Below are 26,794 nucleotides of genomic sequence, written 5' to 3'. Positions count from 1 at the left end.
AGTGGGTGAGTGGGTGAGGGTGAGTGAGTGAGTGAGTGGGTGGGTGGGTTGGTGGGTGGGATGGTGGGTGGGTGAGTGAGTGGGTGGGTGAGTGAGTGGGTGGGTGAGTGAGTGGGTGAGTGAGTGGGTGAGTGAGTGGGTGAGTGAGTGGGTGAGTGGGTGAGTGGGGTGAGTGAGTAGGTGGGAGGGTGGGTGTGTGGGTGCGTGGGTGAGTGTGTGGGTGGGTGAGTGAGTGAGTGAGTGGGTGGGTGAGGGTGAGTGAGTGAGTGAGTGGGTGGGTGGGTGAGTGAGTGGATGGGTGAGTGAGTGGGTGAGTGAGTGGGTGGGTGAGTGAGTGGGTGGGTGGGTGAGTTAGTGAGTGGGTGGGTGGGTGATTGATTGAGTGAGTGAGTGGGTGAGTGAGTGAGTGGGTGGGTGGGTGGGTGGGTGGGTGGGGTGAGTGTGTGGGTGGGGTGGGGTGAGTGGGTGGGTGGGTGGGTGAGTGGGTGGGTGAGTGGGTGGGTGGGTGAGTGAGTGGGGTGAGTGAGTGAGTGGGTGAGTGGGTGAGTGAGTGGGTGGAGTGGGGTGAGTGAGTGGGTGAGTGAGTGAGTGGGTGAGTGGGTGAGTGAGTGGGTGAGTGAGTGAGTGGGTGAGTGAGTGAGTGAGTGGGTGAGTGAGTGGGTGAGTAAGTGGGTGGGTAGGTTGGTGGGTGGGAGGGTGGGTGGGTGGGTGAGGTGTGTGGGTGGGTGAGTGGGTGGGTGGGTGGGTGAGTAGGTGGGTGAGTGGGTGGGTGGGTGAGTGAGTGGGTGGGTTAGTGGGTGGGTGGGTCGGTGGCTGAATGAGTGGCTGAGTGAGTGGGTGAGTGAGTGGGTGGGTGAGTGGGTGAGTGAGTGGGTGAGTGGGTGAGTGAGTGAGTGGGTGAGTGAGGTGGGTGAGTGAGTGGGGTGGGTGGGTGGGTGGGTGGGTGAGTGAGTGGGTGGGTGGGTGGGTGGGTGAGTGAGTGGGTGGGTGGGTGGGTGAGTGGGTGGGTGAGTGGGTGGGTGGGTGGTGAGTGAGTGAGTGAGTGGGTGAGTGGGTGAGTGGGTGGTGGTGGGGTGAGTGGGTGAGTGGGTGAGTGAGTGAGTGGGTTGGTGGGTGGGTGGGTGGGTGAGTGGGAGGGTGGGTGAGTGGGTGGGTGGGTGAGTGGGTGGGTGGGTGGGTGGGTGAGTGGGTGAGTGGGTGGGTGAGTGGGTGGGTGGGTGGAGTGGGTGGGTGGGTGGGTGGGTGGGTGAGTGTGGGGTGGGTGAGTGGGTGGTGGGTGAGTGGGGGTGAGTGATTGATTGAGTGGGTGAGTGGGTGGGTGAGTGGGTGAGTGGGTGGGTGAGTGGGTGAGTGGGTGAGTGAGTGAGTGGGACGGTGAGTGGGGGGGGTGGGTGAGTGGGTGGGTGGGTGGGTGAGGTGAGTGGGTGGGTGGGTGAGTACGTGGGTGAGTGAGTGAGTGAGTGGGTGGGTGAGTGGGTCGGTGAGTGGGGGGGTGGGTGAGTGGGTGGGTGGGGTGGGTGAGTGAGTGAGTGGGTGGGGGTGGGTGAGTAGGTGGGTGAGTGGGTGGGTGAGTGAGTGGGTGGGTGGGTGAGTGGGTGGGTGAGGTGGGTGGGTGGGTGGGTGGGTGAGTGAGTGGGTGGGTGGGTGGAGGTGGGTGGGTGGGTGAGTGGGTGGGTGGGTGGGTGAGTGGGTGGGTGGGTGGGTGAGTGGGTGGGTGGGTGGGTGGTGTGGGTGAGTGGGTGGGTGGGTGAGTGGGTGGGTGGGTGGGTGGGTGGGTGAGTGGGTGGGTGGGTGGGTGGGTGGGTGAGTGGGTGGGTGGGTGGGGTGAGTGGGTGGGTGGGTGGGTGAGTGGGTGGGGTGGGTGGGTGAGTGGGTGGGTGGGTGGGTGAGTGGGTGGGTGGGTGGGTGGGTGAGTGGGTGGGTGGGGTGAGTGGGTGGGTGGGTGAGTGAGTGGGTGGGTGAGTGGGTCGGTGAGTGGGGGGGGTGGGTGAGTGGGGGGGTGGGTGGGTGAGTGAGTGAGTGGGTGAGTGGTTGGGTGGGTGAGTGAGTGGGTGGGTGGGTGGGTGAGTAGGTGGGTGAGTGGGTGGGGTGAGTGGGTGGGTGAGTGAGTGGGTGAGTGAGTGGGTGGGTGGGTGGGTGGGTGAGTGGGTGGGTGGCTGGGTGGCTGGGTGGGTGAGTGAGTGAGTGAGTGGGTGAGTGGGTGGGTGGGTGGGTGGGTGGAGTGAGTGGGTGAGTGAGTGGGTGGGTGGGTGGGTGAGTGAGTGAGTCGGGTGGGTGTGTGGGTGAGTGATTGATTGATTGAGTGAGTGAGTGGGTGAGTGAGTGGGTGGTGGGGTGAGTGAGTGGGTGAGTGAGTGGGTGGGTGGGTGGGTGGGTGGGTGGGTGGGTGAGTGAGTAAGTGGGTGGGTGGGTGGGTGGGTGAGTGGGTGGGTGGGTGGGTGGGTGGGTGGGTGAGTGAGGTGGGTGAGTGAGTGGGTGGGTGGGTGGGTGGGTGGGTGGGTGAGTGAGTAAGTGGGTGGGTGGGTGAGTGAGTAAGTGGGTGGGTGGGTGGGTGGGTGGGTGAGTGAGTGAGTGAGTGGGTGGGTGGGTGGGTGGGTGAGTGGGTGGGTGGCTGGGTGGGTTAGTGAGTTAGTGGGTGAGTGGGTGGGTGGGTGGGTGAGTGAGTGGGTGGGTGAGTGAGTGAGTGAGTGAGTGAGTGGGTGGGTGGGTGGGTGATTGATTGAGTGAGTGAGTGGGTGAGTGAGTGGTGGGTGGGTGTGTGGGTGGGTGTGTGGGTGGGTGGGTGAGTGGGTGGGTGGGTGGGTGAGTGGGTGGGTGGGTGGTGGGTGAGTGGGTGAGTGGGTGGGTGGGTGAGTGGGTGAGTGGGTGGGTGGGTGGGTGGGTGAGTGAGTGAGTGAGTGGGTGGGTGGGTGGGTGGGTGGGTGGGTGAGTGGGTGGGTGGGGTGAGTGGGTGGGTGGGGTGAGTGGGTGGGTGGGTGAGTGGGTGAGTGAGTGAGTGGGTGAGTGGGTGGGTGGGTGAGTGGGTGAGTGAGTGGGTGAGTAAGTGGGTGGGTAGGTTGGTGGGTGGGAGGGTGGGTGTGTGGGTGGGTGAGTGGGTGGGTGGGTGAGTGAGTGGGTGGGTGGGTGGGTGAGTAGGTGGGTGGGTGGGTGAGTGAGTGGGTGGGTTAGTGGGTGGGTGGGTCGGTGGCTGAGTGAGTGGGTGAGTGAGTGGGTGGGTGAGTGGGTGAGTGGGTGAGTGGGTGAGTGAGTGAGTGAGTGGGTGAGTGAGTGGGTGGGTGGGTGGGTGGGTGGGTGGGTGAGTGAGTGAGTGGGTGGGTGGGTGGGTGGGTGGGTGAGTGAGTGAGTGGGTGGGTGGGTGGGTGGGTGGGTGGGTGGGTGGGTGAGTGAGTGAGTGAGTGAGTGGGTGAGTGGGTGGGTGAGTGGGTGAGTGATTGATTGATTGAGTGAGTGAGTGGGTGGGTGGGTGAGTAGGTGGGTGAGTGAGTGAGTAGGTGGGTGAGTGAGTGAGTAGGTGGGTGAGTGAGTGAGTAGGTGGGTGAGTGAGTGAGTGGGTGAGTGAGTGGGTGGGTGAGTGGGTGGGTGAGTGGGTCGGTGAGTGGGTGAGTGAGTGAGTGGGGTGGGTGAGTGTGTGGGTGGGTGGGTGGGTGAGTGGGGTGGGTGGGTGGGTGGGTGGGTGGGTGAGTGAGTGAGTGGGTGGGTGTGTGGGTGAGTGATTGATTGATTGAGTGAGTGAGTGGGTGAGTGAGTGGGTGGGTGGGTGAGTGAGTGGGTGAGTGAGTGGGTGGGTGGGGTGGGTGGGTGGGTGAGTGAGTAAGTGGGTGGGTGGGTGGGTGGGTGGGTGGGTGAGTGGGTGGGTGGGTGGGTGGGTGGGTGAGTGAGTGAGTGGGTGAGTGAGTGGGTGGGTGGGTGGGTGGGTGGGTGAGTGAGTAAGTGGGTGGGTGGGTGAGTGAGTAGGTGGGTGGGTGGGTGGGTGGGTGGGTGGGTGAGTGAGTGAGTGAGTGGGTGGGTGGGTGGGTGGGTGGGTGGGTGGGTGGGTGGCTGGGTGGGTTAGTGAGTTAGTGGGTGAGTGGGTGGGTGGGTGGGTGAGTGAGTGGGTGGGTGAGTGAGTGAGTGAGTGAGTGGGTGGGTGGGTGGGTGATTGATTGAGTGAGTGAGTGGGTGAGTGAGTGGGTGGGTGGGTGAGTGTGTGGGTGGGTGGGTGAGTGGGTGGGTGGGTGGGTGGGTGGGTGGGTGGGTGGGTGGGTGGGTGAGTGGGTGAGTGGGTGGGTGGGTGAGTGGGTGAGTGGGTGGGTGGGTGGGTGGGTGAGTGAGTGAGTGAGTGGGTGGGTGGGTGGGTGGGTGGGTGAGTGGGTGGGTGGGTGAGTGGGTGGGTGGGTGAGTGGGTGGGTGGGGTGAGTGGGTGAGTGGGTGGGTGGGTGAGTGGGTGAGTGAGTGGGTGAGTAAGTGGGTTGGTAGGTTGGTGGGTGGGAGGGTGGGTGTGTGGGTGGGTGAGTGGGTGGGTGGGTGAGTGAGTGGGGTGGGTGGGTGGGTGAGTAGGTGGGTGGGTGGGTGAGTGAGTGGGTGGGTTAGTGGGTGGGTGGGTCGGTGGCTGAGTGAGTGGGTGAGTGAGTGGGTGGGTGAGTGGGTGAGTGGGTGAGTGGGTGAGTGAGTGAGTGAGTGGGTGAGTGAGTGGGTGGGTGGGTGGGTGGGTGGGTGGGTGAGTGAGTGAGTGGGTGGGTGGGTGGGTGGGTGGGTGGGTGAGTGAGTGAGTGGGTGGGTGGGTGGGTGGGTGGGTGGGTGGGTGGGTGAGTGAGTGAGTGAGTGAGTGAGTGGGTGAGTGGGTGGGTGAGTGGGTGAGTGATTGATTGATTGAGTGAGTGAGTGGGTGGGTGGGTGGGTGAGTAGGTGGGTGAGTGAGTGAGTAGGTGGGTGAGTGAGTGAGTAGGTGGGTGAGTGAGTGAGTAGGTGGGTGAGTGAGTGAGTGGGTGAGTGAGTGGGTGGGTGAGTGGGTGGGTGAGTGGGTCGGTGAGTGGGTGAGTGAGTGAGTGGGTGGGTGAGTGTGTGGGTGAGTGGGTGGGTGGGTGGGTGGGTGGGGTGGGTGAGTGAGTGAGTGAGTGAGTGGGTGAGTGAGTGGGGTGAGTGAGTGAGTGAGTGAGTGAGTGGGTGAGTGAGTGAGTGAGTGGGTGGGTGAGTGGGTGAGTAAGTGGGTGGGTAGGTTGGTGGGTGGGTGGGTGGGTGAGTGGGTGGGTGAGTGGGTGGGTGGGTGAGTAGGTGGGTGGGTGGGTGAGTGGGTGGGTGGGTGGGTGAGTGAGTGGGTGGGTTAGTGGGTGGGTGGGTCGGTGGCTGAATGAGTGGCTGAGTGAGTGGGTGAGTGAGTGGGTGGGTGAGTGGGTGAGTGAGTGAGTGAGTGGGTGAGTGAGTGGGTGAGTGAGTGGGTGGGTGGGTGGGTGGGTGGGTGAGTGGGTGGGTGGGTGAGTGGGTGGGTGGGTGGGTGGGTGAGTGGGTGGGTGGGTGAGTGAGTGGGTGGGTGGGTGGGTGGGTGGGTGGGTGGGTGGGTGAGTGAGTGAGTGGGTGGGTGGGTGGGTGGGTGGGTGGGTGAGTGGGTGGGTGAGTGAGTGAGTGGGTGAGTAAGTGGGTGGGTAGGTTGGTGGGTGGGTGGGTGGGTGAGTGGGTGGGTGAGTGGGTGGGTGGGTGAGTAGGTGGGTGGGTGGGTGAGTGGGTGGGTGGGTGGGTGAGTGAATGGGTGGGTTAGTGGGTGGGTGGGTCGGTGGCTGAATGAGTGGCTGAGTGAGTGGGTGAGTGAGTGGGTGGGTGAGTGGGTGAGTGAGTGAGTGAGTGGGTGAGTGAGTGGGTGAGTGAGTGGGTGGGTGGGTGGGTGGGTGGGTGGGTGAGTGAGTGGGTGGGTGGGTGGGTGGGTGAGTGAGTGGGTGGGTGGGTGGGTGGGTGGGTGAGTGAGTGGGTGGGTGGGTGGGTGGGTGGGTGAGTGGGTGGGTGGGTGAGTGGGTGGGTGGGTGAGTGAGTGGGTGGGTGGGTGGGTGAGTGGGTGGGTGAGTGAGTGGGTGGGTGGGTGAGTGGGTGGGTGGGTGAGTGGGTGGGTGGGTGAGTGGGTGAGTGATTGATTGAGTGAGTGAGTGAGTGAGTGGGTGAGTGAGTGAGTGGGTGGGTGGGTGGGTGGGTGGGTGGGTGAGTGGGTGGGTGGGTGGGTGGGTGGGTGGGTGAGTGGGTGGGTGGGTGAGTGGGTGAGTGGGTGAGTGATTGATTGAGTGGGTGAGTGAGTGGGTGGGTTAGTGGGTGAGTGAGTGAGTGAGTGGGACGGTGAGTGGGGGGGTGGGTGGGTGGGTGGGTGGGTGGGTGGGTGGGTGGGTGAGTGGGTGGGTGAGTACGTGGGTGAGTGAGTGAGTGGGTGAGTGAGTGGGTGGGTGAGTGGGTCGGTGAGTGGGGGGGTGGGTGAGTGGGTGGGTGGGTGGGTGGGTGAGTGAGTGAGTGGGTGGGTGGGTGTGTAGGTGGGTGAGTGAGTGGGTGGGTGGGTGAGTGGGTGGGTGGGTGGGTGAGTGGGTCGGTGAGTGGGGGGGTGGGTGGGTGGGTGAGTGAGTGAGTGGGTGGGTGGGTGGGTGGGTGAGTAGGTGGGTGAGTGGGTGGGTGAGTGGGTGGGTGGGTGGGTGGGTGGGTGAGTGGGTGGGTGAGGTGGGTGGGTGGGTGAGGTGGGTGGGTGGGTGGGTGAGTGAGTGGGTGGGTGAGTGGGTGGGTGGGTGGGTGGGTGGGTGGGTGGGTGAGTGAGTGGGTGAGTGGGTGGGTGGGTGGGTGAGTGAGTGAGTGAGTGAGTGAGTGGGTGAGTGAGTGGGTGGGTGAGTGGGTGGGTGAGTGGGTGGGTGGGTGGGTGAGTGAGTGGGTGGGTGAGTGAATGGGGCTTGTCTTGCCCAAACAATGGTTTGAGCCGCGACAAGAGAGAAAGCCTTAGCCAAGAAATTTGATGGGGATAGCAAAACACCCGCCATCCCATCCGCAACCTCCAGCCATTCATGGTAACGCAATGGGATGAGCATCTGCGTACCAGGAGGGATCTCTACCGCGACATCAGCAAGCGCGTGAACGGCGGGTTCTGAAGGTGGGCGGCCCAACAGGGACAGTAGGAACCACAGTTTACGTCCTTCAGGCATTTCTAAACAGCCCTGATCCACAAGGATCGTAACAGGCATCCGACGAAGAAAATCGGTGCCCAACAGACAGGGAACCGCCAATGACCACGAGATAAGGACCGAACCTGATGCGGTAATGTTCCCTATGGCAATATGGACCTCCACCGGCCCAATGATACCCATGCTACCCCCATTCGCGGTGATACATGCGTCAAAAGCCGGCTGAACCCGCGCAGCAGGAATGGACAGCAGGTGAAAAATAACATCGGAAATGATGGTGGCCAACGCTCCGGTGTCTACCAAAATACGAACGTCCACCTCTTGAATGGTGCCCGGCACCGTAGAAGACCCCGACGCAGCCGCGACCACCCGCCGAGCCAATTTCTTCCACTGGGTAATAGTGCGCGGTGCCGAATCTACGTGTCCACAATTATCATCAGATAGGCCCCCCGCGGTATGAAGGGATGCATGAGGTGTCGAGATATATCGGGTGTCTGATGCATGCCGACTTGCCCGAGCAGAATGGCGATCTGCTTCCGGGGGAGAGGATGGAGGGAGAGTCGACGGAGGCAGCGGAGGACCGGAACGGCGCCGACAATCTCGAGCGAAGTGGCCCAAGTGGCCACACTTGAAGCACGTCGCGGCCGCCCAACGGCCGGCCGCGTCGGCACTGGGCCGTGGCATCCCGGCACTGTCGTGTCGCAACCCTGGTAGGCGCTGCGGTACCCAGCGAGGAGCGGTGGCCGCCAAGTCGTCGTCGCTGGACCTGTCCGGAACGTGAACGACACGAGACGGGGCCCATCCCAGCGGTTCACCGTCCTTGTCCGGGTCCCCCGTCCACACAGCCATCTGCTCCCAACGGCGCAAGTTGAACTTGGCGTCCAAACACCGAGCCGCCCAGCGGGACGTCAGCGGCCCATGGCCGCACACGGGCAGCGAGATGCCCATTTCTTGCGACAGTTCGACCATCCTCGTAAGGATGAGAGGATCAAGAAGGTCGGCGGAGGAATCGGGGTAGGCGGTCATCGCGAGCGCCAACAGCGCACCGCGATACTCCCCCGAGGCGTTTCTTCGAGGCCCTGACGCCGCTGCATAAATTTCCTATGAGCGGCTGACGGCGGCTCGTAAACCTCTGCCATCTCAGCGAACGCGTCCTTCAGCGTCTTCTTCTTGTCGGCCGGGATGAAAGCCGAACACCGCCAACGACACGTCGTCCAGCAGTGTGGGCAAAGCGTCCAACGCCTCGGCCTCCGTCCACCGCACCGATCGAAAAGCAGACTCAAACCGCCAAGTAAAGGCGCTCCAGTCACCACCGGCAACAAATTCCTTAATGTTGGGAAGGCGATGGCTGCGTCCACCGTCGTCATCTCTGGGCGTGCCCGCTCCTGCCACCCGCGCGGCACGCGGCACCACTGAAATGGCGGCCGCAGGCAGCACTGCTGCGACCACGCCCAAGATGGCGGGCTCACTCCACGCGGCGGGCGTAATGGCGGCCATCTCCTCCGAGACCCCCCGAGGGAGGCCCTGGTCGTCCGCACTCGGCACCACATCCCGAGGCCGTCCCGGGGCAGCAGACGACGCTGCACCGTGCGGAGAGATTCAATCTGCTCCGCCACCCGCCGCCAACCCTCGTCCGCAGCCGGAGTCGCATCCACGCCGGCCTCTCCGCGCAGCGCGGCGCCCGACGCAGCAGCGGTTGCCACCAGCGGGGCTGTCGCCCCCTGATGCAGCAAGCTCTGGTCGAGGGAGTCATCATCGTCGTCCGACGGCGGATCCGGTGGGTTCTTCTTCTTGAGGTGCCTGGACATCGTTGTTCTTGGCCCAAGCGGTCTCAAAAGTCACTTCTGACACCAATGTAATAAATTCGCTCCAGACGAGACTGTGTCTTTTGTCTTTTCTTTATTCGTTCCTCATTCACAGCTCCCTCACACGCTGGGTTCCTCTTTTCCCCGTTATTCCGTTCCCCGAGCGTGGCGTCCGCTCGCTGCCTCCCTTCCCCACACTGCTGGTTGATGGTGTGTGTCACGTGAGTCTGTGTCGGAGACACACACCATCACGTGGTCGCTGGCGTGCCGGTGACACAAACGTTGGTCCTCCTCAGCCCTTCTCCACACTGACCCGGAGCTGTCTCTCTCCACCCCTTATAACACCTGGCCCACGTGATACCACTCAGCCAATCATCAGCCTCGCCCCCTGGAGCCTTCCAGATGTTGCCATGCAGCCACAGGCTCGACATCCCATTGGCTGCGGGCTGAGGCCGGCAGAGCCTATCACTATAGCCCAGTTACCCCCCAAGTGCATCTCTTCATATTACATTTATTTGGTGTTCAAGCATCTTAACACCTCCGGTTTTAGTGCCAGAAAGGGTAATCCCTCTTCTTATTTTTCATACTTTGATGCTGGCAAAAAGGTCCCATGATGAACATGCCTTGGTAATAATAATCATAATGTCTGTGGGACTCCGTGGGTCTCTCGCTATCCCAGGCTTCTATCCGCTGGGAGACGGCGTGGTTACTCTGCATGACCAACCAAAGTCCGCGAGTATTCTAGTGAGGGACTCTGGGAACTCGCTGGTACGAGCTCCCATCAGCGTCACGTGAGTCTGTGTGAGTCTGTTTGTGTCTGTATGTGTGTATGTCTTTGGGTTGGCAAAACAACGCACTACCTCCATGGTGGTGCCAGACGGTAACGCTGTGGTGAGCAATGCCATTGGCGTAAGGTCAATTACAATCGACTCTTCCCCTCATGTCGCTCGTAGCCATCACAGTGGCAAACACAGGCTCAGGATGGGTGCGAGGGGCTGGTAATCCCTCCCCTTTCAATTTAATTACAATTAAAAAAACACGTATAAAATATCGAACTGTGCATGTTCCTGAGGCCCTAGGGGACAGGCGCCTATGACATCATCCCCTGGCCAAATCCCATTTGGCAGAACTAGGAGACTGATTTTGTACCCTCGGGGTTCGGGTTCCTTCAGAAATGGCAAAAAGCTACCGCAAGTGGCCATGTGGAATATCCGAAAGCCACTCCTCTCTTGGGAGTTAGACTGGTACCTCCTGGATATCTGCGGTATTCAGGAGGCTCCTTGGACTGACTCTGGCAGGAGCCTGCCAAATAACAGAGAGTGGCTCTTTCTTATGACAAAATAATGAACGCGGCATGGTGATGAGCTGTAGGACGCTGTAAGCCCCAGACTACTGTGTGGTTTTGTGTGTGTTTCTCGCCTCCCGATCATCCGGAGGCGAGAAATGTTGGTGGTTGTTGTTTATGCCTACAACGAAGATGAACTTCAGTGGAGGGATGCAGGCAAGGCCGATGAGTGAGATCCCTTTTTTACCTCCTGTCACAGGTGCTAGCTAAAGTGACTCCTCGCGATAGTCATCCTGTTGGGTGACTTGGGCTGGGTGAGATCAGCTCAATAATAATGGTAGTAGGCTGCTAGACATCAGAGAATTAGGAGGCTTACCGCGAGCTTCGCTCGAAGGTTCGGAGAGCCATGTGGCAATGCAAGGATGAGTGTTGGTCATGGGTTGCTGAGGAGATGGAGTCGCGATCACAATCACGATTTTATTCGTAAAAAAAAACGATTTGCAGCACCTCACCAATAATCATTAGGGTAAAGCTATGCGGCCGGCAGTCAGAGCCATTCCCTGTTCATCTTGGGTGCAGCAGGTATGTTCTTTGGCTCCTACATTATTTAAAACCACTTTCGTAGAAGCCTCCACAGTGTTACCAGAGGATTATCCATCTGGTACAGATACAATGGGAGGCTCCTCGATACCCAGATGTGGTTGAGGGATGGCTCCCTATTGGTCAACCATGTTATGTATGCTGATGATCTAGTGATTGCTGCTCACTCAAAGGCGTTTGAAGCACTGCTTCAAAACTAAGCACCTGCCTGGGTAATATGTGCAACCAAACACTCCACCTGCCAAACTCCCCTTTAGCGAGGCAATTGTGGAGAGAGTGGAGAGGTTTCCGTACCTGACCAGTGTGATTTTTACCAGCTCCAATTTGACAGCAGACTTCTCACTCCGAATCAGTCGAGCTGCATTACCTTTTCATCGGCTGCGTAACGCTGTGTGGAAGTTATTTTATTGATCAAGGTTGATCGATTGACTGACAATTGATCGATCGATTGACTGACCATCTTACCATCGTTTATGCCGTTGGCTATCCTCCTCACCTCCCACGTTGCCCTGCAGCGAGGTGTGGAACGACAGAGGCAGTGGAGCTGACCGTGATGTCACAGTGTACCAGCTCAACCCGTCGAACGGCTTCACGTGCCTGGGCCACGTGGCCATGGCGAGCTACAGTCAGACACCCAGCCTCAACGCATACAGGTGAGGGGCGCAGCTCGTCAATCTATCTATACGTGTGTGTTGTGTGTGTATTATGTGTGTGTTGTGTGTACATTGTATGCGTGCTAAGTGTATGTTGTGTGTTATGCTTGTGTTGTGTGTAGATTATGTGCATTGTGTGTTTTGTGTGTGTGTGCATGTTGTATGTGAAGTACCGGTGAAGACGCTGGACACCCAGGTTGAGGCACACGTATATTTATTTCAGCTTATCGGTACAGGACAACACTAGAGGGGGTAGCGGCCCCCTCACCCGGATAACTGGGGATACCCCCTAGCTAATCTCACCTATCCCCAAGTCCTCCTCTAACGAGCTAGGGGAGGCTAACTGGCCCGACACTGGTGAGTCGGGCTACGGTCTCCGGAGTCCCAGGGTCTAACCCTGGTTCACGGAACCACGCCTCTGGCTCGCTCCTCTGCAGCCCTGACAAGGGCGGCGTCGAGGGGAGTCCAGGGCTCTAGCTAGAGGATCTTCACTCTTCCTCCTTCGTTCCCAGACTGAGCCCCGAGCTCTCTTTGTCCTCCCCCTTTATACCCCCCATCAGGATCACAACCCCCCAGGCTGCCTGATGCGGACGTCGCTGCGGGCACCCCCCCCGTGTACTCCCGTAACTCCGCCCACTGTGTTTGTTACCCATTGGATCGTATGCACTTACAGCCCTCCCGTAACAGCCCTACATCACCCCCCCCATTACAGCTCGCAGCCGTCCCGGCTGCAACAATTCCAAATAAAGGAACAATTACCCCTCGACCCCGTGTGTGCCTCATTTTTTCAACAAAATGCAAATAGCAGAACAACAACAAGAACAACAACCATACCCCCGAAGGGAATGTCCGACGCACCCCCCCCCCCGCATAAATACGAAATCCGTAAGCACGTATGTACAACTAGCCAGGAACTCCCCCATCACACACAGCACACCCACGACACACAACGCACCCACAACACACACACCGCGCCCACACAACACAACACACTCAGTGTGCAAGGAGCACACCACCGACGCAGCATACAGTAACCATGACACGTGAAGGAAAATAAATAAGAAAAGTTTTTTTTTTCTTTTTCTTCCTGCTGTATATTATAAGAGTCTGCGCATTTTAGCGCGCGTCCTTGCCGCAGGCCCGTCACACGGGGCAACCCCGGACGGCGGACCATCCGGTGGCGGCTGTCCCATTCGAGGTGAGGTCGCGATTGAAGTCGCGCGACTGTCGGCATCACCTGTGGGGGTTCCAGGGCGTGAGCCCGTCATTCCCGGTACACCTGTGGGTGGGACAGCCGGCAACACATCAGGCGAGAGCAGCGACGGACCCTCCGAGTCGGTCGACCCCCCACATGCTTGGCCTCGCGTGCGTGGCGTGGGCCCCCGCACCGCAACAAACGGCTTCAGCCTAGAGGGGTGTACAAACCACCGGCGCCTCCCCCATTGGATTCGAACGCACTGAGGCCTCAAAACCTCAACAACCTCGACGGGGCCCCGCCACGGGCGTACGAGTTTAGAGGAGGTCGCGAGTGGTACCTGGGGACAGTGCAGCCATGCCCTGTCCCCCGTCTTCCACTGCAGCACGTGCGCGCGAGCCAGTCTGAGGCGCTCGTTCGCCTTCTGACGCCTGTCAGAATTTAGCCTCGCCGCATCCCGCGCCTCAGTCAGTTTGTCAAGATTAAATTTAACGTGATCGTCCAATTTAGATTTGCCCAGCGGCACGGGGATCTGCAACTGTGCCCGAACAGGTGGGTCGGGTTCGCGGCCATACATAAGAAAGAAAGGTGAAAACCCCGTCGCAGCATGGGGAGCCAATCTGTATGCCGCTAGAACCCCTTGAATATGTAAGTCCCAATCAGCCTGTGAGTCCGAAACTTGCTGCGACAACATAGACGTGATGGTGCGATGCAGACGCTCGACCATCCCGTCCGTTTGCGGGTGATAGGGGGAGGTTCGAATTTTTTTCGTTCCCAGGAGATCACAGACTTGTTTTAGGAGTTTCCCCGAAAAATTTCTACCCTGGTCGGTCAACAACCGCTCCGGGGCACCTTTGTCCATGACATAACCTTGGACAAAGGCGTCGACGATGGCTGCTGCCGACTGATTCGCCAGGGGCCAGGCCATAGGCCAGCGCGTAAAATATTCGACCCCAGTAAGCAAATATTTATTTCCCCTGGAGGTGGCGGGGAATGGCCCCAGAATATCCAGTGCGACCAGTTCATTTATTCTGGAGACCTGGATGGATTGCAAGGGCGGGTTCGACTCCCGTGCCGGTGGTTTGCGCTGCGCACACTGAGGGCATGCCGCCAACAGATCAGTGACATCCTTTGTCATACCCGGCCAAAAAAAATTCAGCTGGAGCAAGGCGAGTGTTTTCTGGGTACCTAGGTGGAGGAGGCGCTCATGAGCAGCCCACACCACCTTACCTCGTAGGCCAGAAGGGACCACCAGCCGGTGACGCTGGGATTTCCCGTCCCAATGCATAAGCAAGCCCGCATGGGTTTCCCATGCGTCGGCATGACCCGTCACACGCCCCCTCTCCCCGGCGCGACGACGCAACGCGAGGAGGGAGGCATCCTCCAACTGGAGGCGCCCCCATTCATCAACGGGCAATCCAAGCAGGGAATCTCTCCCCTGTTCGGCGATATCAATGGGGACTACCGTTTCATCGTCGGCGGCCGCCGCCAGGACCGGAACCATCATGTCCCCTACTGGCTTGCAACGCCCCGACCCCAGGAGACATGCGCATTCGGAGGCGGTTGGCATCCGTGACAGAGCGTCAGCGTTGGTGTGGCGAACGCCCTTACGATAAGTGGTTTCAAAACTGAAATCCTGGAGGACCTCCAGCCATCGGGACAATTGTCCCGATGGCTGTTGAACCTTCAGGGCGTACTGCAGTGCCGCATGATCTGTGCGGACGGTGAAATGCCGACCGTACAGATATGGGCGATACTGTTGGATGAAATAGACAATTGCCAACAGTTCCCTACGGGTGACACAATATCTTTGCTCCGTTGGAGACAACACCCGACTGCCGTACGCGACCACCCGTTCCACGCCGTCAACCACCTGGGAAAGCACGCCTCCAATACCCGTGTTGCTCGCGTCGGTGTCGAGCAAAAACGGCCTCGAAAAATCTGGGTAAATCAAGGGAGGAGCCTTCACCAGCGCGTCCCGAAGGGAGCAGAAAGCAGCTTCCTCATCCTGACCCCAGTGGAACCGAACCCCTTTAGATGTTAACGCGTGTAGGGGTTTGGCAATCGTTGCAAAATTAGCGACGAAGCGTCGGTAATATGATGCGAAGCCAATAAAACTCCTGACCTCTCCCACCGAGGTGGGAGTCGGCCAGGAGCTGACACACTGCGTTTTGGCGGGATCGGTAGCAATACCCGAGCGCCCTACGATGTGCCCCAAATAACGCACCGACTCGCGTAACAAATGGCATTTTTGGGGCTTAAATTTCAAATTAGCAGCCCGCATCTTTAGGAAAACCGCCCGCAACCTCTGGAGATGTTCATCAAAAGTTTTACCAAAGACAATAACGTCATCCAAATAAATCAGGCACGATTCCCATTGCAATCCAGCCAAAACCAATTCCATCAATCGCTGGAAAGTTGCCGGCGCTGAGTGTAAGCCCATCGGCAACCGGTTGAATTGGAACAGGCCGTGCGGTGTACGGAAAGCAGTTTTAGGCTTAGAATCATCGTCCAGAGGAAGCTGCCAGAATCCCGAAAGTAAATCTAGTGTGGAGAAGAATCGCGCTCCCGCCAAAGCGTCCAGCGATTCGTCCATCCGCGGGAGCGGGTATGCGTCGGCAACCGAAATTTTATTAAGGCGCCGAAAATCAACGCAAAACCGCAACGAGCCGTCCTGCTTTTTAACCAGGACGATCGGCGCTCCCCACGGGCTGGTGGAGGGAGAAATGATGTCGGCGGCTAACATGTCATCAACAGCCGATTTGACATGGTCCTTTTCGGCGGGACTTAACCGAAACGGATTTTGGCGAATTGGCGCGCTGTCACCCGTGTCAATATGGTGACGCAGCAGGTGAGTGCAACCCAAATCATATTTATCACGACTGAAAACGTCGGAAAATTCCCTCAGTAGCGTTCTAAGCTGTTGGCGCTCTGAATTTGTCAGGTCCGTCGATCCCGCACAAAGCGCGTCGATCCACCCTTCATCGCTGTCCGAATGTGGGAGCATCCGGGAAGCAGTGCCAACGTGGTTCGCGACAGGTTCCTCGCAGGGCACTGGCGTCGCGTGAGCGAGCACCGTCCCTTGAGGAACCACCACCGTCTGCGATCCCACATTGAGGACCGCGATGAAAGGGTCCCCGTCCCCTCTTACGACGGTCTGGGCCGGAATCAAATGAGGCCCATTAACCCCGGCCCTAGACGGTCCCAGCAAAACACCCTGATCCCCTATGCCCTTAGCGAAGGGCCTACGAAGTTTCAGAGGCACTAGCATTTGAGCTCCCGGCGGCACACGAACAGTTTTAACGACGAACGCCGGTACCGTCGCGAACGCCGACCGAGCTGCCGCAGGGGATGGCAGGAACGCCATGCGCCGCCCCGATGGAAGCTCAATGCATCCTTGGTCGATCAAAATACGAATGGGCATTTTACCTAAGAAATCCGTCCCCAGCAGGCACGGAACCGCCAGCGAGGAGGAAACGAAAATCGGCCCCGACAATTTGATGTCCCCAATAGAAATTTGCGCTCGAATCTGTCCCATGATGCCGAGAGAGCCCCCGTTAGCGGCATAGAATGGGACGTTAACCGGCAGTAAAGGCCGGCTTTGTACGGGCAGAATATTGTAAATTAATTCCGAAATGATTGTCGCCGATGCCCCCGTATCGACCAAGATGCGTACTTCTACCCCGTCAATGTGTCCGACTACGGCCGACGACCCTGACGACGCGGCTACCACGCGATGGGCCAACACGGACCACTGTTTGGGCTCGATTTGAGTCCCCGCAGTGATCCGCGTTAGCCCCTCGCAACGCGACATCGGCCCCCCGTTTGTTGTGGTGCGAGAGCGTGCAACGGGTAGGTGCTTTGGCCAAACATGTGTGGTGCCGCGACTCGCCGGGTCATGTTGCTGGAGCTTGGGAGGAGGAGGCCCGGCGTCCCGTCGAGCCGTCGTCCCGCGCTGTCGAGGAGAGCGGCACCCCGAGGCGACGTGGCCCCGGACGCCGCAGTTGAAACACCGCGGGAGCCCCGGTGGAGACGACGGGCGGTTGAAACGGCTTGACCCGTCCCGGGCCGACCGTACTTCTTGCGCCTGTTGCCGTCGATGGTCGACGGCGAAGAGCTCCTCCGTCGGAAGGGTGGCTGCAGCCACCGCACGCCCTGCCGATGCCCTGCTGGCTTTCCGCCGCAGGGACAGAAGGTTGGCGTGAAGGAGGCGCGCCGCCTGAAGAGAGGTCATCTCGGCGTCCTCCTGTGCGACGACAGCGATGTCCAGGTCGTCTGCCAGGAGGAGTATTTTCTCCGTGACCATCGCGTCCACGCCCTCGTCGTCCATACGGGGAAAAGCCGTCTTAGCCAGCGCTAGGAGGCTCGTCCTGTATGCCAGGGGCGACTCCTTCTCACCCCGCTTGCGCTCGTAGAACCGCTCTCTGCATTCCGCTGAAGGTCCATAGACCCCGGCCAGCAGCTGTAGTGCCTTCGGCAGAGTAGACCGCTTCTCTTTCGGCGCCGATGTGAGGGCGGCGAGCGCGTCTGCGTCGAGGAGCGCCGGCAGCGCGCAGAGGGCTTCATCGTCGGACCACCTTGCCATTTCTTGGTGGGCGATGAAGCGTCGCTGGAAGCCGCCCCAGTCGCCCTCTGCACCAACAAATTCTTTAAGCGGAGGCAGCCGTTGTTGTAGCGCAGCGTTCGCCTTGGACGTCTGTAGGCTGCTATCCCCGGGACTCGGCTGTGCGTCGGCGCGAATGGCAGATGGAATCGCCTGTCGCGGATGTGATGACGCTCCCTCCGCTGGAGATGACGCAGCTGTCCCAGCGAGAGCGGTGTCGGACCCAAGGTTGAGCCCGGCCACGCCCTCCGCAGCTGCCGTGACGATGGCGGGAAATTCAAAGCTTGAGTTTTCAGAAATGGCGGGAAGGCGCTCAGGTTGACGGCTCCCCTCGCCCCGTGGTGGACCACCAGCCCCCAGCCGCGTGATGTTTTCCAGCGTGGCGGCAGCGGCGTACAGTAGCTCCGCCAGTCTCTCGTGAGCCAGCCGTAGCGCGTCTGGCTGCGGCCCCTCTTCATGCCGATGCCCCGGTAGGAACGCGTCGGCCCCCGGCTGCGCCATGTCTTGGTGAGCCGCCTCGGGCTCAACGACTTCAGCAGTGTCCTCCTCCGGTACTCTGGCTCGAGCTGTCTGACGTGTTTCCATGTCCGTAGTACTTCTGACACCAGATGAAGTACCGGTGAAGACGCTGGACACCCAGGTTGAGGCACACGTATATTTATTTCAGCTTATCGGTACAGGACAACACTAGAGGGGGTAGCGGCCCCCTCACCCGGATAACTGGGGATACCCCCTAGCTAATCTCACCTATCCCCAAGTCCTCCTCTAACGAGCTAGGGGAGGCTAACTGGCCCGACACTGGTGAGTCGGGCTACGGTCTCCGGAGTCCCAGGGTCTAACCCTGGTTCACGGAACCACGCCTCTGGCTCGCTCCTCTGCAGCCCTGACAAGGGCGGCGTCGAGGGGAGTCCAGGGCTCTAGCTAGAGGATCTTCACTCTTCCTCCTTCGTTCCCAGACTGAGCCCCGAGCTCTCTTTGTCCTCCCCCTTTATACCCCCCATCAGGATCACAACCCCCCAGGCTGCCTGATGCGGACGTCGCTGCGGGCACCCCCCCCGTGTACTCCCGTAACTCCGCCCACTGTGTTTGTTACCCATTGGATCGTATGCACTTACAGCCCTCCCGTAACAGCCCTACATATGTATATTCTTTGGGTCTTTCAGTAAAGTCAGGCAGATTGATTCAAAGAAAATAATAATAAAAAACTGCGACGTTTCGATCGCAACACAAGCGTTCGTCATCAGGAAGAGAAGGTTAGCTTCTAAAGGCAATCTGTTTATAAAGGTGTAATAAGAGCCTATGTCGGATTCACGTGGTGATCGGCTTTGCCGGTCCCGCTTTACAGCCAATGGGGGGAGAGCCTGGGAGCATGGCCTCGGCGTGATCACGGGATGTCAGCTAGGTGATTGGTTTCGTTGGTCTTGGCCTCAGCCAATGGGAAGACAAGTCAGGGGCGTGGTCCCGGGAGTTGATGGGGAATCTGGAACATTCGGCGCACGCTATTGAGGATTGGCTGGTGTGTACCACCTGACCCAGGTGTTAAATAAGGGGAGAGAGGAGAGACACGTGGTCAGACACGGAAAGAAGAGAGAGAGGGGCCACGCGCGAGTGGGGCTCCGGGTGCCACGTGGCGGTGTGTCTCTGGTGGCTGTCTGCCCGCTTCCCGTTGCCTGCCAGCAACGAGGAGTGTTTGTGAACTGCAAGAAGTGAAATAAAAGGTCCGATTCCGCAAGCCGTCTCCAGCGTGTTATTACAAAGGTTTGAAATGGGCGTAGCCCAAATGTCAGCAGCCAACGTTAATTTAAGTGGTGGGCAGTGACCGCAACGGTCGTGGGTTTTCCACCAATCAAAGGGCTGCCAAGTAAAAATTAGCATGTTAATAATGTAAGATCGTTTAACGGCCTCCACGGCCAGCTACGTTAATGTAAGAGATTAGCATGTTATTGGGATATCGCAGAGCAGCAACCTCGAGCTCGGTGAGCGAGGTGGCTATGTTAATGTGAGAAATTTAACCTGTTAATATACACCAGGGAGTTTTTAATGTTCCATTTGTGCATCAGGAATCCTCATCTACTGCCAATTGTTGTGCAGTGGATGTAGTTTAGGGTGGACCGTGAGCTTCGTGTAAGATCAAACCCAAGGGATTTATGCGTTGGGTCTTTCACAGGGTGTTTCTTTGCGAGTACCTTTGAACTTCGTTCAGCTCTACAAGCTTCATTGGGGCTTGAACTCGCTCGCATTGTTTCAGGTTAAATGCATGATCCCAAAAGGGGCTTACGTGACTTCAAGCAATGATGAGGGAAGTTATTGAGGTTCTGGTGATTGGAAAGGCTATTGTTTTATTCGATTTGCACGATTTCCCAGAGGGTTGCAGCATTGTCGAAGATGGGTGGAGTAGAGATGTGGTGACAGCATGGCCAGTCAAGGTGTTGGGGTTGACTTGGGGGTTTTATACATCCAGTCATTCTCGCAGCAGAGGCTCATGGCTAGCCATCAAACAAAGATGGTCAATGCATCGCACACCTGCAGATGCACGTCTGGAATGCTCTTCCTTCCGCGATTAGGAAGCCACTTGACCTATGCACTACTGGACATCTGCGACTATTGGACATTTGTGACTATCAGACATCTTTGAAAAGTAACTTTATAGATCACTAGCGGTAAGTACCCGGCGTTGCCCGGGCGAAAAAGGCAGACACACACATGGACTTGCACACAGACATCCACCCACACACATAGAAACACATCAACTTACACGCACACAAACACATATGGTTAAACCCAGGATGGATCGTTAGCAGGCCAGCCTAAATGTTTCTAACTGGCGAAGATGTTCCATTAGGGGGTGCACATTTCGCAAGTGTTGAGAAGGGAGGGAATTACCGTGGCCGAGAAGACCTGGAGCTTCATGCGGAGTGAGAGACCAGGTAGCTTCCACACAGCGTAACGCAGCCGATGAAAATATAATGGCGCTCGACTGATTTCGAGTGAGACCTCTGCTGTTAAACCGAAGCGGTCATGAGCACACTCGCCAGGTATGGGAATCTCTCCAATCTTTCCACAACTGCCGCATCACCAATTGTGAGTTGTGGGGGTGGATTGTCCGATGGTACAAAATACCCAGGCAGGTGCTTAGTTTTGGTGGGGCTGATGGTAAGGCCCCACCTCTTAGTGGCAAGCTCCAGGTTCAGAAGCAATGCCTCAAACTCCTCCGCTGAGTGAGCAGCAATCACCAGAGCATCGGCATACATAACATGGTTGAGCAATCGGGAGCCATCCCTTGACCGCACCCAGACATTGATCAGCCTCCCATTGTATCTGTACCATATGGTAATTCCTCCGGTACAGCCATTGAAGGCTTCAGGAACTACGTGGTCAAAAGATATGTTAAATAATGTCGGAGCCAGAGGACGTCCCTGTCACACCCCAAGGTGTAGAGGGAATGGCTCTGACTGACGGCCATGTAGTTTGACGCGGGGCCGCTCACCATCATGAAGGTCTTTAAGGATCGTGAGCAAAGGGTGAGGGACTCCGAAAGCATGAAGAACAACCCAGAGGCCAGGCCTACTGATGGTATCATAGGCCTTGAGCAGGTCAATAAAGCACATACATTCACTCACACGCACACTGTGACCTACAGACACGCAAAGAAATGGACTTACACTGACTCACATGGAGCCACGCACACAAAGCGACTAACACACGCCCATGGACTGACACACAGACATATCGACTCACACACACAAACACATGGACTTACACACACACACATATGGACTCACAAACGCATAGGCATCCACTTTAGATACACACACATGGAGTTACACACACATATATCGACATACACACATACAGCGACTCACACACACACATCGACTCACGCACAGACATACGTGGACTCACACACACATTCCCGTAAACACACATATGTACTTACACACACACATCGACTAAGACACACACACATGGACTTACACACACATACATACATAGATTGACACACACATGTCCCTACACACACATACACATATGGACTTTGAGACACAGACATCTACTTTAGATACACACACATGTATTAACACACATATCGACTCACACACATGCATTGACTTACACACACACATCGAGTGACACACACATGTATGGACTTACACACACATGTGGACTAACACACACACACATGGACTGACACACATACACACAAACGCACATTGACTTACACACTCAGATGGAGCCATGCACACACATGGACTAACACACACACAGCGACTGATACGCACACAAATGGACTGACACACACACACACAAACACTTCGACATACACACACACATCGGACGTTGTCCGTTCGAAAAAGACAGACACACACATGGACTTAAACACGTGCATGGACCTACACGCACACACATATGGACTCAAACACACACACATCGACGTGCACAGCAAAATCCGATGATGGCACAGCTATGAGCATGGCAGTACTACGTATCAGTAAATAGCGTGACGTGAGCAATCGAAACAATAGAAATGCATTGAAGAAATAAGCAGAAATAAGTGTAAATGAAAGAGCAGCAGTACGCACAGGTAAGTTGAGAAGCAGGCTACAGTCTAGATTATAGACTGCCAGTATGCCGACTCAATGACATAAGCATTGCTACAGTCGACATAAAAAGCTGGCAATACGGGCAGCAGCTGAAAAAGCAGAATACAGTCGACATGAAAGGCTGGCAGTACACTGAGTGAGGTAAAGAAGCAGGAAACAGATTATAGACTGGCATACACTCATAATGGTAAAAAGGAAAATGAGCAGTGTAGATAATAGAGTGGCAGTGCACTGACGTTAATTAATCAGCAGGCAGCAGGCCACATCACAGACTGGCAGTAGACCGTCGCAGCGTCATTAAAGCACAGCTAAAAAAGGAAATATTTAGCAACCTAATAATGAAAAATTAGTTTTGTGCACACAAACATTATTATTGTAATATCTGCCAACGTATTTGTTTAATAATAGTAAACAACAATACTACAATAATGCTATTTAAGCGCTGTAACAATATTAATATCTACGGAAGTTATAGCAGTAACTGCACGCATCGTGTTGGGGGGGGGGGACGAAGAGGACATGACACTGTGAAGAAATAGCCGCAGCGTTATGTGTATATTTATTGCATGTTAAACGCATAAAAGAAAATGTCGCCCGTGAGCTCGACCGAACGCGCATCACTTGGCAGGGTACGCCCCCCCCCCCCACGCAATTGACGTGAGTTGGTACGGTTGATGTCGCGCAATAAATAAATAAATAAAGCGCAATCCCACCAAATCGTTAATTTAACTAATTTAGAGGTGACGGACGTGAAAAAGGAATAGCCTATTCCCACCACGGGGCTTAGGGCGTGCCGGCTGGCAATTTTTTTTCGACATAAACCCACCGTTCGAGAGCCAAATCCCTCGCAAGCGTGCACGCGGAGACTTTTATATATGAAAAGATCAAAATACTCCAGTAAAATTAATATTTTATTTGAATTATTATGATTTTACATCTAAATTGAAAACTAATTTCTTTAGAACAGATTTTTACGTTTAGTTTGTTGTCCTTTCAGCACCTCCGATTAGGACGGTTGTCTATGTATAGTGTGAAAGAAGTTGAATGCACGTGCATACATACATCAGCAGGGGCTCGGATCAAAGCACAACCTCTTGCCTACCAGAAAAGGGAGATAACTTAACCTGGCTACCGTGGCATTCCCTCCCCTTCCACTCTCCCCAAGGTGCGTCAATTAGAGCCACGTGACCCAGGGACGCCTCAGCTTCGTGTGGAATGACAGAGGCTCGAGGGCGAAGCACGACGTCAGCTTCTGGAGTGTGGAGAACGATCCGATGTTGACTGGTGAGGCCTGGGGCGGAGAGAGTCACTGGCTCCCTCCCGTTAGTTAACTGCCCTGTCTGGGATGCTGGAGGGCGTGGGTTCAATCCGCGACCTTGATGATGCCTGTTGCTTATTTGGAGTCCGCGTGGATTTTTCAACGGTTCCTCTGGTTTTTCTCCCTGCACATGTAAAATCAACATCAGGCATTTAGAGTGTTTGGCTGATTCTGTAAATTCCACGCGATCAGCCACTTCGCAGATCCGCTATAATTCGCGATGGCCAGGTAAAGAGGCCTTACCTAGTAAAATAAAAATAGTTTAATCGTTTAGTAATCGTCAAAAAAAATATGTAACTTTTTGTTGTTCGTCCTACCACCGCTCCCTGTTTCCTCGGTGCTTGGCTTCACGGCGGCAGGCATCGCGGCGGGGACGTTCATCTCTCACGCGAGCCACAGCGACCTGCGCATCGTGCCCGCCGTGCTGGACGCGAACAAAGCCATTCTCTCCGCTTTCCTGCCGACCTCGTCAGAGGTGGCTCTCGTCCTGTACAACACGGACAGAGTGACAGAGATGTGGAACGATAGAGGTACGGGGTGTATACATAGATAGATAGACACACACAGATAGACAGCTATTGATACACGCACAGATAGACACCCAGAGGCAAACACGCAGATAGACACCCATTGACACACACATAGAAACACAGAGTTAAACACACGAAAATAGACACAAACAGATAAACACCTATATACACGTAGACAGACACACAGGGATAGACACGCATGGATAGACACACAGCGATAGCCACATAGAGATAGACACACAGGGATAGATCCCGTACAATACTGCCAGTGTGACAGAGATCTGGAACGATAGTGGTACGGGGTGTACACACAGATAGACACATGCAGATATACACCCATATACACACACAGAGAGACACATAGAGATATACACATAGAGATGGACACAGGGAGAGATCCTGTACAACATGGAGGGCATGATGGAGATCTGGAATAATATGGCTATGGTAGGGGCACACCCCCCGCCTCCCTATAGACACAAGTAGACAGAGTGAGATAGACAGACAGATAGACACACAGAGAGACAGAGAGATAGACATGCAAAGATCCATAGACACACAGAGAAATGCCCATAGACACACAGAAAGACACACAGATACCCTTAGACATACAGATAAATTAATTGACACACAGATAGACACAAATAGACCCATAGACTCACAACACAGAAACTCCAATGCTGACAATTCTCATCGGGTTCATGACTGTCATCGCAGGCAGCGGAGGGAAGTACAACGTTTCAATCTGGAGGGCGCAAGGCTGCTGCTCTCTGGGCGACATTGCCATGCCCAACTATAACCGGCCTAAGGGTATCCTCTTGAGAGAGATCATCCCCGGAACGCTGAGAAATCCGCTGTCTTTCGAGCGTGTCTGGACTGACCGCGGCTCGGGTGCGCACTGGGACGTCTCCATCTGGAAGCCGATCTGCCCACCATCGTACCATGCTCTCGGCTTTATCGCCGAAGGGAGCTATGGCCGCGTCCCCTCAGTGGAAACGGTGCGCTGTGTGAACACCTCACACGTCGTGCGGGGTGACTGGCAGTGGGTCTACGACGACACCAAGACAGGATCGGCGCAGGACGTCACGATATGGAAAGCCGTCGGCAGCGGTCAGACGGCCAACACCTTCAAGGCCGTGACGCGGCATGGCGCAATGGACACACCGTCATTCATCCTCAACCCGCGGTTCGTGTCGGTGCAGACTGGAGCTCCCGTGGCCAAGGTACAGCTCATGAACTTCATCTACGACTTCGCATCGCAGGTGGTGAGCAATGTCGACCCACTGGAGCTCACGACACACACCATCACCGAGAATTGTCGTGCTCCCCCGGGCAGTCCTCCGCTTAACGTGAAGCGGAAGATTGACGTGACGGTCACGATGACTTCATCTTGGAGTGTGTCAACATCGCTGGCGGTTGGCGTGGAGGTGACTTTTGAGGCGGGCATCCCGCTGATCGCTAAGAACCAGGTGACGGTGTCCACAACCTTGACGAGGCAATGGGAGAAGACCATCACCGAATCCAAGTCGGTGACCGATTCGCTGGAGGCAACAATCGACGTCCAAGCCGGGAAATCAGTGTCGTACATGGTGACCGGCCGGCGCTACATCGGAAGCATCCCCTGGAAGGCCAAAATGACGACGACGTTCGAGGACGGGAGTTCAAACATCGACCAAGTGGGAGGCATGTTCGAGGGCATGCAGGTGTCTGAGATCCACGTGTCAGCTGATGCACCACTGCCTTGCGCTTAAACTTCCCATGATGCTTGGCTTCAGGCCTTGTCCCTTGTATGGCGAGACCTCAGTTGATGTGCTACGGGAGCAGAAGCAGTAGAAAAGTGTCCATTGGTTAGGCGAAAACTATTTCTGCCTCTAACTATATCATAATAAAAAATAACTGTATGTAGGTGTGTTAAACTTCTTTGGCACAATACGTAGCTAACCGTGTTAATAGGAGGTGCAGTGAAAAGACAACAAACTAAACACAAAAAGCAGTTCTACAGAAATAAGCTTGTTCTGTCTCTCTCTCTGTGTCTGTGAAGTATGGGAAATGACGGCAGGAAACTTCTTGACGGGTAACACACTTTTTATTAAAACTTGACTTGTCACGATACAACGTGTGGTCTCTCTTCTTCCGACTACGGTCTCGACACAACGTGTGGTCTCTATTCTTCTGACTACGCACTTCTCTTAACTCGTGTAGACTCTATGCCTCTCGCTACACACACACTTCGCTTCGCTCGTGTAGACACTATGTCCCTGGCTACACACTCTTCACTTAGCTCGTGTAGACCCTATGTCCCTGGCTACACACTCTTCACTTAGCTCGTGTAGACCCTATGTCCCTGGCTACACACTCTTCACTTAGCTCGTGTAGACCCTATGTCCCTGGCTACACACTCTTCACTTAGCTCGTGTAGACCCTATGTCCCTGGCTACACACTCTGCATGCTCACACCGCATGCTCACACTGCAGGCTCACACTGCACTACGCCTCGGGCTACACAGAGTCCCGGTCCCTATAGGACAGCGGGACTAGGTACCGCAGGCCCTATCTCTTCCTCTCCGTCTTCAGTCTTCGCTGGTTACATCTCTCCCTCTTCGCCTGTGTGCATACCCTTATATATCCCGGCTCCCGGGAGACGGAGCGGATGCGGACTTCGACGTGAGCATCGCTCCTTAGCTAACCAATCACGACGCGCTGTTCCTACGATCCCTTCTCCCCCAGCGCGCGTTTCCACCACCCAACCAATCACGCCGCGCTGCCACACGATCACTCCCTCTCCAGCGCGTCACCGGCACACAGCCAATCACTACGCGCTGGCACACGATCCATATCCCAGCGCGTATCACCACTACATCACCCCCTCCCACATAACACAACACAACGTTAACACAGCAAACCCCCCCCCCAGTGTGCCCCGTAACACAACAATAACACAACAACAACAACCTATGTACAATCGATAACCAACACAACAAAAATCAACAACAACACACACACCACCTAGATAAAAAGCTATATACAGCCCGACGAACAACACAATAAAAGCGAATTCCAGAAAACGAACACGCCAAGTGTCTCTGCGA

At 56.4% G+C, this 26,794-nt stretch overlaps 1 protein-coding gene across 1 annotated transcript; it reads left to right on the top strand.

The window, feature by feature from the left end:
• Positions 1 to 9,603: 9,603 nt before the first annotated feature.
• Positions 9,604 to 26,524, top strand: LOC144737428 (uncharacterized). Its single transcript, XM_078620107.1, has 5 exons — positions 9,604 to 9,711; positions 11,321 to 11,458; positions 23,023 to 23,141; positions 23,535 to 23,705; positions 24,423 to 26,524. Exons 3-5 carry the CDS (start codon positions 23,132 to 23,134, stop codon positions 25,454 to 25,456), a joined length of 1,215 nt encoding a protein of 404 aa, XP_078476233.1. The 5' UTR covers positions 9,604 to 9,711; positions 11,321 to 11,458; positions 23,023 to 23,131; the 3' UTR covers positions 25,457 to 26,524.
• The last annotated feature ends 270 nt before the right edge of the window (positions 26,525 to 26,794 follow it).

This window comes from Lampetra planeri, chromosome 69, assembly GCF_965212315.1.
Source record: "Lampetra planeri chromosome 69, kcLamPlan1.2.h2, whole genome shotgun sequence".
Lineage (NCBI taxonomy): Eukaryota > Metazoa > Chordata > Hyperoartia > Petromyzontiformes > Petromyzontidae > Lampetra > Lampetra planeri.
Note: the sequence above shows the minus strand (reverse complement) of the source record. Positions and strands in the feature narration are given on the sequence as shown.